This window comes from Euprymna scolopes, chromosome 42, assembly GCF_053919585.1.
Source record: "Euprymna scolopes isolate OS-2025 chromosome 42, ASM5391958v1, whole genome shotgun sequence".
Classification (NCBI taxonomy): Eukaryota; Metazoa; Mollusca; class Cephalopoda; order Sepiida; family Sepiolidae; genus Euprymna; species Euprymna scolopes.
Genome location: NC_136523.1, coordinates 23,586,049 through 23,598,278, shown reverse-complemented (window position 1 = coordinate 23,598,278; position 12,230 = coordinate 23,586,049). Strand labels below are relative to the sequence as shown.

At 36.9% G+C, this 12,230-nt stretch overlaps 1 protein-coding gene and 1 pseudogene across 1 annotated transcript in view; one reads left to right on the top strand and one right to left on the bottom strand.

Moving 5' to 3' along the window:
• The window catches only part of LOC145266966 (uncharacterized), a 111,492-nt gene extending 99,808 nt beyond the window's left edge, over nt 1-11,684 (bottom strand). Inside the window, exon 1 of the mRNA XM_080122805.1 lies at nt 10,820-11,684. Within this exon, the coding sequence (XP_079978931.1) occupies nt 10,820-11,545 (726 nt within the window). The 5' untranslated portion in view covers nt 11,546-11,684. The remainder of the gene's footprint in view (nt 1-10,819) is intronic.
• On the top strand, nt 1,735-1,852 carry LOC145267246 (5S ribosomal RNA; annotated as a pseudogene).
• Nucleotides 11,685-12,230: the final 546 nt, after the last annotated feature.

Below are 12,230 nucleotides of genomic sequence, written 5' to 3'. Positions count from 1 at the left end.
CAATACTTTCACAAAAAAAATAAACACTCGTCTATTTAAAACCACTATCAATAATGTCCCCATTCTCCATCTGTGCCTAAACCTACACGTGGATTGAATGAACAAAGCTTATTTCCTAGAACTGCTCGCCTGTGCAACTCTGTTCCACTGGGCTGCTTTCCAGCTGACTACTTAATGTTCTAGCCTAATTTTTGTTGTTGTTGTGTGTGTGTGTGTGTGTGTGTGTGTGTGTGTGTGTGTGTGTGTTATGAATTTGTTTAGTTGATGATGCTGATGATGCTAATGATGGCGCTGATGGAGATAAAGATGATTCAAATAATAAAAACGATGAAGAAGATGATGACAACAAAATTTAGTGCCATATAAATTGAAAAGCAACTTTTATATCCACGGCAAAATTCAAATCACGTGATGCATAGACAGACAGATAAATAGATATGAAGAGTCTGAGATAGATAGATAGATAGATAGATAGATGTGATGAATTCACTTTTATTTTTAGCCAGATGGTCATTATTTTTGTTCCTTTGTTTTCTGCGGTTTTGTACAATAAATTATAAATGAATGGGGAAAAAAAAAAAAAAAAAAAAAAAAAAGGAATGTGTGAAAACAACATAAACTGTCAATTCATTGCGCTATCGATTGTTCTATGTCCACATTTTGTTTAGAAGATCTGCTGAACTTTAGGTATTGACGCAACTTGGTCAGGAACTCCAGTTTAGTAGTGAATCATATATACAGAAATATATAAACATACTAACAGGGTGACTTGATGTTGCCTGGGATTGAATCAAACTCCTCAAACATGAATTGAAACATATACATCGGGGGCATTGACAAGGTTGGTACGAAGAAGATGGACTCTCTCTCTCTCTATAAAATAATTTCTGACGAGGACGCATCAGACCGTCTGAAACGTACGTAAACGATTTCAATGACTTAAAAACATTATTACAATGATCCAAACATAATTCTCAATGAAAAACCAAGACACTGAATAATAAAATAATGTTAAAAAATACACATTGTTGGTGACTACTCCCTTATTTAAATATATATATATATATATATATATATATATATATATATTATATATATATACACACATATATCTATCATACTAGAAAATTACTTATGCCTGAGAGTATCCTGTATCTCTACAAAGCCACTATTCGACCATGCATAGAATATTGTTGCCACATCTGGGCAGGTGCCATCTGCCACTAGGCCCTCCCTCCTACAGGGTTAAAAAAAAGTCACTAAGCAAATAGGTCCCACAACAGCAACCAAACAACAACCTCTGTCCCATCGTCGAAATGTTGCATCTCTGTGCTTGTTTTACAAGTATTTTAATGGTATGTGCTCTGATGAACTGAAAACACTTGTAACCTCCTCTCTCGATGTTAATACCCCCGACAAAACCCTCAAGCAGTAAAATCCCACCCCTACACTGTAGAGATCCATAGACCATAAAGCCTTATAGTTTCCTTCCTGATATGGGTAGGATTCTAACACTGTTTCCTTTTCATTTTCATACGGTCTATGATCGTTTTCTTCTGTATTTTTCCTTTAATATCCTGAAGATGTCCCCTGCAATAAGGGATGAAACGTTGATCACCATTTCATAAATTCATTCGTTTTTTCTTTTCAAAACTACATAATATATATATATATATATATATATATATATATATAATGCTTATGGCATAATAACGTTGACATAGATATATAGTGATATACGGCATAATCACGTTGACACACTGGTTCCTGTTAGATCTCCAAAGTTAAGCAACATTGAGCCAGGTCATTACTAAAATGGGTGACCATTTGGGCATTCCAGGTGCTGTATGTGCTCTCCGCTTATCTCAGCATTGTTTCCAGTCGTCCTCAACTTCTTGCTAGTGGACTTTAGCAGTGCCGACTCAGGGGAGGAGTGATTAGATATTGCAACATCAACTGCATCAGCTTCTTAAACATTTAACAGGCGCCGGTGAATGTTGATTGGTTCAATTTTTTCTGCATGGAGAAATTCAATGTCACATTTCTACTTCTGATGCACGCCCATGACAAAGGTTGCTTTCTTATAGTCTCACACTGTCAATATCTGCAATAGAGAGATGAAGTTTTCAAGACATGAATGCATAAGTTCAGTCATCATAACACTTCGGGTGGAATAGAAAAATAGGATGTATTACTGTTGAAACATCCCTCGTAATTGCATTTTTTTTTTGTCTGACAAGGGAGTCACCAGGTTTCTATTACTATCCACAGAGGTACGAAAAAGTTGTCAAAAAATAAAAATATAACAAATAAATGTTATCAAAAGAAAGATAAGTTACTTTTCTACCTAACTGGATAAGTTTTTAGTGTTTTTATTTAAAGTAAAATGTTTATTTGGTTCGAAAAACAAGTAATATTGGAGCACCACTGGAGAACAAGAAAAAATGGTTGTGATGGGTCTTTAAGTCTTTAAAGTCTCAGTAATCACTTAAAAATAAGAAAGAAAACAAAATGTTGGTAGAAACTCACCCAATAAATGTCATGCTAACATTTATTAGGTGCTTTCTACCACCATTTTGTTTTATTCCTTATTTTGAATGATTACTGAGACTTCAAAAACATTGCGGACATTTTTTCTTGTTCTTCAGTAGTGCTCAATATTGTAATACAAACCAGCTTGAGTTTGACACTGTCAATATCTGCAACAGAGATATATCAATATGTCAATATCTGCAACTTTCAAATCATGAATGCCTAAGTTCAGTCATTATAACAATACAATTTCTTATCTCCTCTGATCTATTTGGAAAGAATAATAAATAGGATGTATTACCATTGGAACATCCCTCGTAATTACTATTTTTTTTCTCACAACCAGACCATAGTGGAATGGGGCCGCAAATGGCTGGTAAAATTTAACGATTGTAAAACTAAGCTGCTCTCCTTTAACAATTACAAGACGCCTCTCCAACCACCGATATCTATGACAAATAACACCCTACCTGAGAATTTTTTCTTCAAACTCCTCGGCCTAACATTTATGGGCAATATGAACTGGAAATAGATTGAAGACATTGCAAAGGCTGCTGCAAAGAAGGTGGGTTCCCTCTATCAAGCTAGACGACTACTCACATCTGAGAGTAACTTTTTTTTTTCTTTTTTTTTTTTTTTACATGGGGGTAACCACTTATCAAGGCTCGAAGGCAACTCAGGGATAAAGGTTATTGCGTGTACAGTAATCAATGAGATAGTATTGTAGTAATCATTAGTATTGGGGGTTTTGATAGAGTGTCTTACTTAAGGGGGCGGTTTGTCAGGAGTTTGTTTATGTTGGACTTGAAGACGTCCAAGTTGTAGTCAGGTGGGAAACAGGCAAGCGGCAGAGAGTTCCACTGGCGTGCAGTTCTAAGAAAGAAGCTTTGCTCATGGAATTTACGTTTTGATTTAGGCACAGATAAAGAGTGGGGAAAATTATTGACAGTAGTTTCAGTCAGACGGGTGTTTCTCGTGAAACATTGGCGAGGGGGGGACGAGGGATTGGAGCTCAGACGAGCACCTGCCATGGAAATAGCGATAAAACAAAGACAGGCTTGCAACGTCTCTTCTGTGGGAGAGAGGTTGCAGGGAAGAGAAAAAGGCATTCCCCACTAAGCCTGTACTTCTACAAGCCCACCATTCGTCCATGCATGGAGTATTGTTGCCACATCTGGGCTGGTGCATCTACCACTAGTCTCTCCTTCTTGGATAAAGTCCAAAAAAGAGTTGTCAATCTAATAAGCTCCAACCCCTGTCCCATCGCTCCAATATTGCATCCCTGTGCCTGTTTTACAAGTATTTTAATGGAATGTGCTCTGATGAACTCGTTGCACTTGTGCCCCCTTGACGTACATATACCTGACAAACCTGCTCAGCAACAAAATCACACCCCTTCACTCTTGAGATCCCTAAATGACCGAAAGCTTTCTACTCTAATAGTTTCTTCCCTCGAACAGCTAGCCTTTGGAATTCCCTTCCTGCTACCTGCTTCCCTGACTGTACTGATATGCAGAAGTTTAAATGTAACGTAAACCAACATCTTGTTAATCTTTCCTAGGCATGATCCCAAATTAGTAGCCCTTTACGTTCAAGTGGCTATATGCCTTGTTAGGGGTGAACATGAGTAAAGAAATTTAAAAAAAAAAAAAAAGTGAGCCACCACTTATCAAAACCCGAAGGCCATTCGAGGATAAGGGTGAATGTGTGTTTCTGTCTCTATAAGTGGCTGATTTGTCCAAAGTTAGAAAATGCCACGTCAGTATGGTCACCGCGATATATGCGTGACATTGGAATCATAGAAGCAGTCCAGAGGAGGGCTAGAAAATTAGTCCCAGATCTGCCTATGAGGTGTGACTGACACAACTGGATCTTCAAAGTATTATCAGGAACATAAGTTACAGGGGCACTATGTGGGGAGTTGGGCAGCAAGATGTCAGTTCACGTTACACTTGAACTTCTGCATGTCAGTACAGTTGGGGAAGCAGGGACCCGGAAGGGAATTCCAAAATCTAACGGTTCTCGGGAAGAAACTACTGGAGTAGAAAGCTCTCTTACATTTAGGGATCTCTACTCTATAGCGGTGGGATTTAGCTGCTCGTCAGGTTTGTCGGAGATATTTACGTCGAGGGGGTACAAGTGCTTGCAGTTCATCGGAGCATTCATCATTCTGTCGAATGAGAGGGGATGCTACACCGGTCTTCATATACCTGCATGGGGAATACAACGTGGACCGTCTCAAGATGCTTCCTTTGAAACAAGATTATAAGATCCGTTGGCATTCCTTGTGTTTCGATAAACAGCAACATCGAAAGGAGGCAGTCTGGGTCTGTTCGAACATACTTGTTCACCGAACGTGCGGAACCAGCCGCTGGAAGAAGTGGTATCTGCAGAGTTGCTCGATACCTTCAAAGCCAAACATTGGAGAAATCACCAGTTTCACAAATATATGATATGCATTGAGAGACTATAATGTTGGATGTACAGGTCTGTGTTTCTTCTTACCGCAAATTGCATTGTATTGTGCACGGCAGGGGTGCCCATTATGTTGATTGCGATCAACTGGTCGATTGCATTGACAAGGTTCAAAAGAAAGTCGCCAACCTAACAGGTCCTGAACTGTCATCTATGTTTCAGCCTCTGTCCCACCGACGAAATGCTGCATCACTCCGGCTGTTCTACAAATACTTTAATGGTGAATGTTCTGGCAAACTACAAGCACTTGTACCCCCCCCTCAACGTGACTACCCCTGACAAACCCGACAAGCAGCTAAGTCCCACTCCTTCACAGTAGAGATCCCTAGGTGTAAGAAAGCCTTCTACTCCAATAGTTTCTTCCCCAGAACTGCTAAACTTTGGAACTCCCTTCTGGGATTCTGCTTTCCCAACTGTACTGACATGCAGAAGTTCAAGTGCAATGTGAATAGACATCTTGCTGCTCAACTCCCTTCATAAATACCCCTGCAACTTATGTCCCCGATAGTAGCCCCCTACTTCAAAGTGGCACTGTGCCTTGTTTGGGGTGAAAATTGATTTTAATTAAAAAAAATTAAATTAATAATTAATAATTAATTAAATTAATAATTAATTAAAAATTAAATTCTGGAATGAGGAATGGGATTCTGACAGCTGATGCAGAACTCATGGACAATTACAGAACTTACTCACAGAGGACCCCAACATCAGGAAATGTGACTGCATTATTTGGCTTCACTTATTTATCCGAGTCAGCCTCCACCCCTCATGAAGATCATTAAGTCCAAATACCACTCCACCATGATTGATGAACATCTATAAGTCTGCTTGAGGCTGGCTATTAGCAGCTACTGTCCGGACAATGCATCCCTGGCTGATTCCATCTAATGCAAGTCATCATAAGAAAAAATGTCCATAGCTGTACGGTTCAATATAGGTTGATGCAATAATGAAACGTACATCTGCATATACTGTATAGAGTGAAACGATAAAATTGTCGCCCTAGATAAGACGACATGATTCCATTTCCGTTTGATGAAAAAAGGTTTTCTTTTTTTGTTGCAGACTATCTACTAGTTGGCCAGTTGTGTATTAATCACAAGAGTGATAGGAGCCTTCTATCATGTCTGAAAATGAACTCTTCTGGATGACATTCTAAGTCGACATTTAGCTGATGCAGAGCTCATGGACAATTATGGAACTTAGTTTCGACTGCATTATTTGAGTGAACATATTTACACAGAGGATCCCAACATCAGGAAATTTGTTACCTTCTTGACTGCATTGTTTGGAGTTCACTTATTTATGCGAGTCAGCCTTTTCTCACATAAAGATCATTAAGTCCAAATACCACTCCACCATGATTGATGAGCATCTTTAAGTCTGCTTGAGGCTGGCTATTAGCAGCTACTGTCCGGACAATGCATCCCTGACTGATTCCAACTAATACAAGTCATCAGAGTAAGATAATGGCAAAAAATGTACACAGCTGTACTGTGCAACATAGATTGATACAATGACGCAACGTACACCTGCATATAGTGTGCATATGAAAATAATTTACAATATATTTATAAACTAGCAAGTGTGCCTGGCATTGCTCGGATGTTTAGGTGGTATAGTAAGGGACCCCCCAGGGGTAGGGGGTATGAAAACAACAGTAGCGGGGGTGCTCGTTGCCCTGGTATGTGTAGGTTATGTAATAAGGAACCCCGGGAGGTGTTAAAAAAAAAAAAAAAAAAAAAAAAAAAAAAGTAGTACTGGGGGGGGGGGGGAGAAACAACAGTAGGCAGAGGTATTAAAAAAAAAAAAAAAAAAGTGCTAGTTGGCAGGCAGGACCCGTAACGTGAAAGAGAATAAAAAAGTTTAAAAAAAAAAAAACGTGACGTCTTAGCCAATGTCTCCATCGCCCGACCGGGAGTTCCGAACGTTGAAATTAAGCGTAGTCATTCCCACAGATACGATGACTTGCGAAAATGGTGATGCTAAAACCGACCCCCTCCTTGTAGAAAACTGCCCAGTTGAGGGTGAAAGAATTAATGTTTTTGGCCAATTTTTTTATATTTGTTGTTCGAGATGTCAAGCTTCAAAACGATATCGATCTCGTAAGTTTTTGGCAGACATACAAACATCCATACATACACACAAACTGACGATTGAGATTTATATTATAGTGAATGTGTTTTGCATTTTTAGATTTAGTTATGTCGTGAGTAGTTCTCATGCTGAAAAAGTGTGTGTCCCCCACCCCCTGGTGTTCAGTGATGGAAACTGGGTAGACGTTTACTATTTGACAGCTTTCATAAAATCACGAAAATCTTTACATGGGAAGTGGATAATAGAAATGATGTAATAATGGCCATTGTTTCGTAAATAAATAAAAAGATGTTACATGTAATCAGGTTAGTACGAATCAAAATGCGTTTAAAATAATGAACTGAAATCTGAATAAAAGGTTCACCTTTCTTTTAGCATATGTTACAACCGGAAATGAAAAATGGCTTCATAAAAAAAAATTAAATAAAATAAAATAAAAAAATTTTAAATCAGATTTTCCTTTTTTTTTTTTTTTTTCCTTTTTTAATGGCATTTTCACCCCAAACAAGGCTTATTGCCACTTTGTTGTAGGGGCCTACTATCAGGGACATAGGCCTCAGGGGTACTGTGTAGGGAGTTGGGCAGCAAGATGTCGATTCACGTTCCACTTGAACTTCTGCATGCCAGTACAGTTGGGGGAAGCAGGGACCAGCAGGGAATTCCAAAGTCTAGCTGTCCTGGGAAAGAAACTACTGGAGTAGAATGCTCGGGTTTGTATTACTGTACACATAGATTCGAAAAAGTTGTCAAAAACAAATATATAACAAATAAATGTTATATAAGGCAAGATAAGTTACTTTTCTACCAAACTGGATATATTTTTTGTGTTTTTATTCAATGTAACATGTTTATTCAGCTTGAAAAACATACAGTGTTTTTACCGATGTATTGGAAAATTCAAGATGGCGTCTGATTCTCTCTTTAACACGGTAAGTTTGGGAAAAGTTGTTATAAATGAAAAACTATACAAAATACTATTAAAAACCCGCCGAATATATGTCAACCTATGTCACGGTAACATATATTGAGCGAGTTTTTTTTTTAGCAGTATTTTATCCGGATTTTTTATTTATAACACCTTTCCCCAAACTTACCGTGTTAAAGAGAGAATCAGACGCCATCTTGAATTTTCCAATACATCGGTAAACACTGTATAGTTTTCGAGCTGAATAAACACGTTACGTTGAATAAAAACACGAAAAATATATCCAGTTTGGTAGAAAAGTAACTTATCTTGCCTTTGATAACATTTATTTGTTATATATTTGTTTTTTGACAACTTTTTTGAATCTATGTGTACAGTAATACAAACCCCATAAATGTTATCAAAGGCAAGACAAGTTACTTTTCTACCTAACTGGATAATTTTTTAGTGTTTTTATTTCATGTAACATGTTTATTCAGCTCGAAAAACAGTGTTTACCGATGTATTTGAAAATTGCAAATGGGGGCAGGGGGCACTCTCTGGTAAACACGGTAAGCTTGGGAAAATGAGTTAAAACTAAAAAAACTAACAAAAATATTGTTAGAAACTCGCTCAATATATGTTACCGTGACATAGACTGACATATATTCGGTCGGTTTTTAACAGTATTCTGTGTATTCTTTATTTTAAACTATTAAAAAAACACCGAATATATGTCAACTTATGTCATGGTAACATATATTGAGCGAATTTCTAACAGTATTTTGTCTAGTTTATTATTTATATCACCTTTTCCAAAACTTATCGTGTTAAAGAGAGAGTCGGGCGCCATTTTAAATTTTCCAATACATTGGTAAACACTTTATACTTTTCGAGCTGAATAAACATGTTACATTGAATAAAAACACGAAAAATAGATCCAGTTTGGTAGAAAAGTAACTTATCTTGCCTTTGATAACATTTATTTGTTATATATTTGTTTTTGACAACTTTTTTGAAACTATGTGTACAGTAATACAAACCCAATTTAGTTAACTTAATGATCTAAGCACTAAACAACATCGTAATAATTAGAATTAAAGCTGAAAAGTTCAAGATAAGCTGCGTGGTCGTCTTTGTTGTTAGTGTCGTAAAATTCGTTAATCAACCATGGGAGCTGATCTATACAAGCACATAAGTTATGTTGCTCTATCGGATAGATAGTAATTTCTGGTTACGAAAATTATAAGAAAATATCTTGATTTAATTCATGTTTTTAAACAAAAGAAAACAAAAGTATATTTTTTTTTTTTTTGTATAGCGCCCCTATTATGTCATTGAGCTCATTTTTGTGTTTCGGAATTTTTTTGTTTGTTTGTTTGTAAAGAAAGGAAGTTTGAAATTTGTTGCTCGGCAATCTTCGGTAATTTCCGGTAAAACTCGGAGGTTTTTTTTTCTTGTTTTTTGTTTTCTTTCTCTTGATTTGAATGTATTATATTAAAACTGAATGGAGAGGGAGTAGAGAGAGAAAGAGGGGGAGGAGGAGAGAAAGAGAGAGACGCAGAGAGAGAGAGAGAGAAAGAGGGTAAAAATATTTGAAGCATTATTATATTATTAGATAGTATTAAAATAGAAAAGAGAGAGAGAGAAGGAATGGGTAAAGAAAGAGAAAGTAAAAAAAAAAAAATGGGTAATACAGACAACGCAATTTTTAATGTATTAAAACCGAAAATGGAGAGGGAGTAGAAAGAGAGAGACAGAGAGAGAGGGGGTGGAGGAGAGAGGGGAAGAGAAAGGAGAGGGGGAAGAGAAAGGAGAGGGGGAAGAGAAAGGAGAGGGGGAAGAGAAAGGAGAGGGGGAAGAGAAAGGAGAGGGGGAGAGTAAAAAGATTTGAATTATTGGTACTTGTGCAGAAAGTGATCCGGACGTAAATAACGTTATTATTTAAAAAGCCATTCTTAACATGGGGAGAGGAGGGTGTTTTGTACCTATTCTATACTTCACCCTTACAATTGAATCAAAAAACATATCATAAAACTTTAATTAAATTTGGAAATACGATCACTCCGCACTAGCACCGAATTATTATATAGTATTAAGAAAGGGAATTGATAGAGAGAGAGTTAAGAGACAGAAAGAGAGAGCAAGTAAAAAAACATAAAAACAAAAAAATAAAAATACATAAATAAAAACAAATTGTTTTAGATTAGGTCCACTTCCAAAATTTTCTTTTAAATGACAACTCTTTACAGTTTTCGACTATGCTGAATACAGAAATCGCATTGAAATTTTGCAGAAATAAGTAGTTATCGAGATATAGATAGTTGTTTTATGCATTGTATTCTTTGGCGGCCATCTTTGTTACGCGCATAGATTTGTTTATGCCGCGTGCGCACGCGAGTAACAAAGATGGCCGCCAAAGAATACAATGCATAATACAACTTTTTATATCTCGATAACTACTTATTTCTGCAAAATTTCAATGTGATTTCCGTATTCAGCATAGTCGAAACCCTACTTAAAAAAAAATTGTGGAGGTGGACCTAATATAAAAATTTACCAAAAGTAAAAACACATAAAGAAATAAAAAAAATAAAAATACATAAATAAATTTTTAAAAAACATAAGTAAATAAATAAATAAAAACAAAAAATAAAAATTTATAAAGAAATAAAAAATAAAAATAAAAACAAGAAATAAAAACAGCAAATAAATAAATAAAAACAAAAAATAAAAATTCATAAAGAAATTTAAAAAATACATAAAGAAATAAAAAAAAAAAATAAAAAAAAACGGGGTACTACTACTCACAGACAACGCAATGACATAATTCGGTAGGATTTCCGTGAGAGCCGAAGAACTGGTCAATTGTTGGATGTTGAGATAAAAGGCTCCGATGAAAATTCCCAGCATAAGTAAAATAATTCCAAGGACGAGAAAAATACAGACTTTTCCTCCACTAGATCCGCATCGGACCCACTCGAGGCTCGTCATCGTGAGGGTCGACGTTGCTGTTGACGCCGATTCGAACGATGTGTTGAGCGTGACCCGACTTTGGGCCGCCCGTTGATGGTGGGGAGTCGGGCTCGTCGTTGTTGTCGTCGTTCGGAGAGGAACGGGACGGTAACCACCAAGGCAAGAGGGCGTAGAAGAAAACGAGGAAGACAACGAAGGGCGACTAACTCCACTGCATGCCGTTGCTGTGATCGGGGGAGTGGGAACAGAGGGTAACGCCGGCCAATGTTTTTTACCCGAATGAGAAGGGGTAATCGGGTTGGTTAATATTGTGTTTGTTGGTGATGAAGAAGAAGAAGAAGAAGAAGAAGAAGAACTATCTCTTTCTTCTTGATTCTTGGTGCGCGAGTTCGGGTCACGTGCTTTCCCCCGATTATTTGAAGGGAAACAACGACCTGGAATCCTACTATTAACAGTGACGGGCCTTGCGACCCCTTCTTGGCAATCACTTGTTACCCCGTCACGAAATATTATAATATCACCGGGGTTTTCTCTCCTCCTCGACGATGTCGAAGAAAACATATCCCAAAATCCACTTCAGTTGGTTTTCTTTTTCCCCTCTCGCTCTCCTTTTCTTAGTTTTCACACCCGGAATAAACAATTTACAAAAAGAAACAAAAAAAAACTTTCTGAACTTTTTTTTTGTTTAGTTTGATTTTTTTATTTAATTTTTTTTTTTTTTTTTTTTTTTTTTTAGTTATTAAAATACAGATTTAGGGACAAAAGTAGATCGAAATATAGGTAAAGAATATTAAAGGGCTAATATCGTAAGACAATGTTTTTTTTTTGGAGGGGGATAAAAGGGGTTATCCAGATCCCCTGTATAGGACAAAAACAAAGTTTTCCCCTGTCAAGAAGGACTTCTCCAACGACCAATAACAAAACAGATACCACACACCAGTTATTAAAATTTAGGAACAACAGCCAAACCAAATACGGGTAGAAATGTCTATTTACTAACAGCGTTTTTTTTTGTTTTTTTTTAAAGAATATCCACTTTCAAACCAAGCAGCAGACAAAAGCAAAATTTGCCTCAGTCAAGAAGGATTTCACCCCCGACCGAGCACTAAACACACCCCACTCATACATACACTCTGATTGTAGCCCTAAGATCACATTTGAATCCCTAATACATATTTATTCTTTCTTTGATAATTTTTTTAGTTTTAAATTATTGCTGAATGCTGATTGCTGAACATGTTTTAAA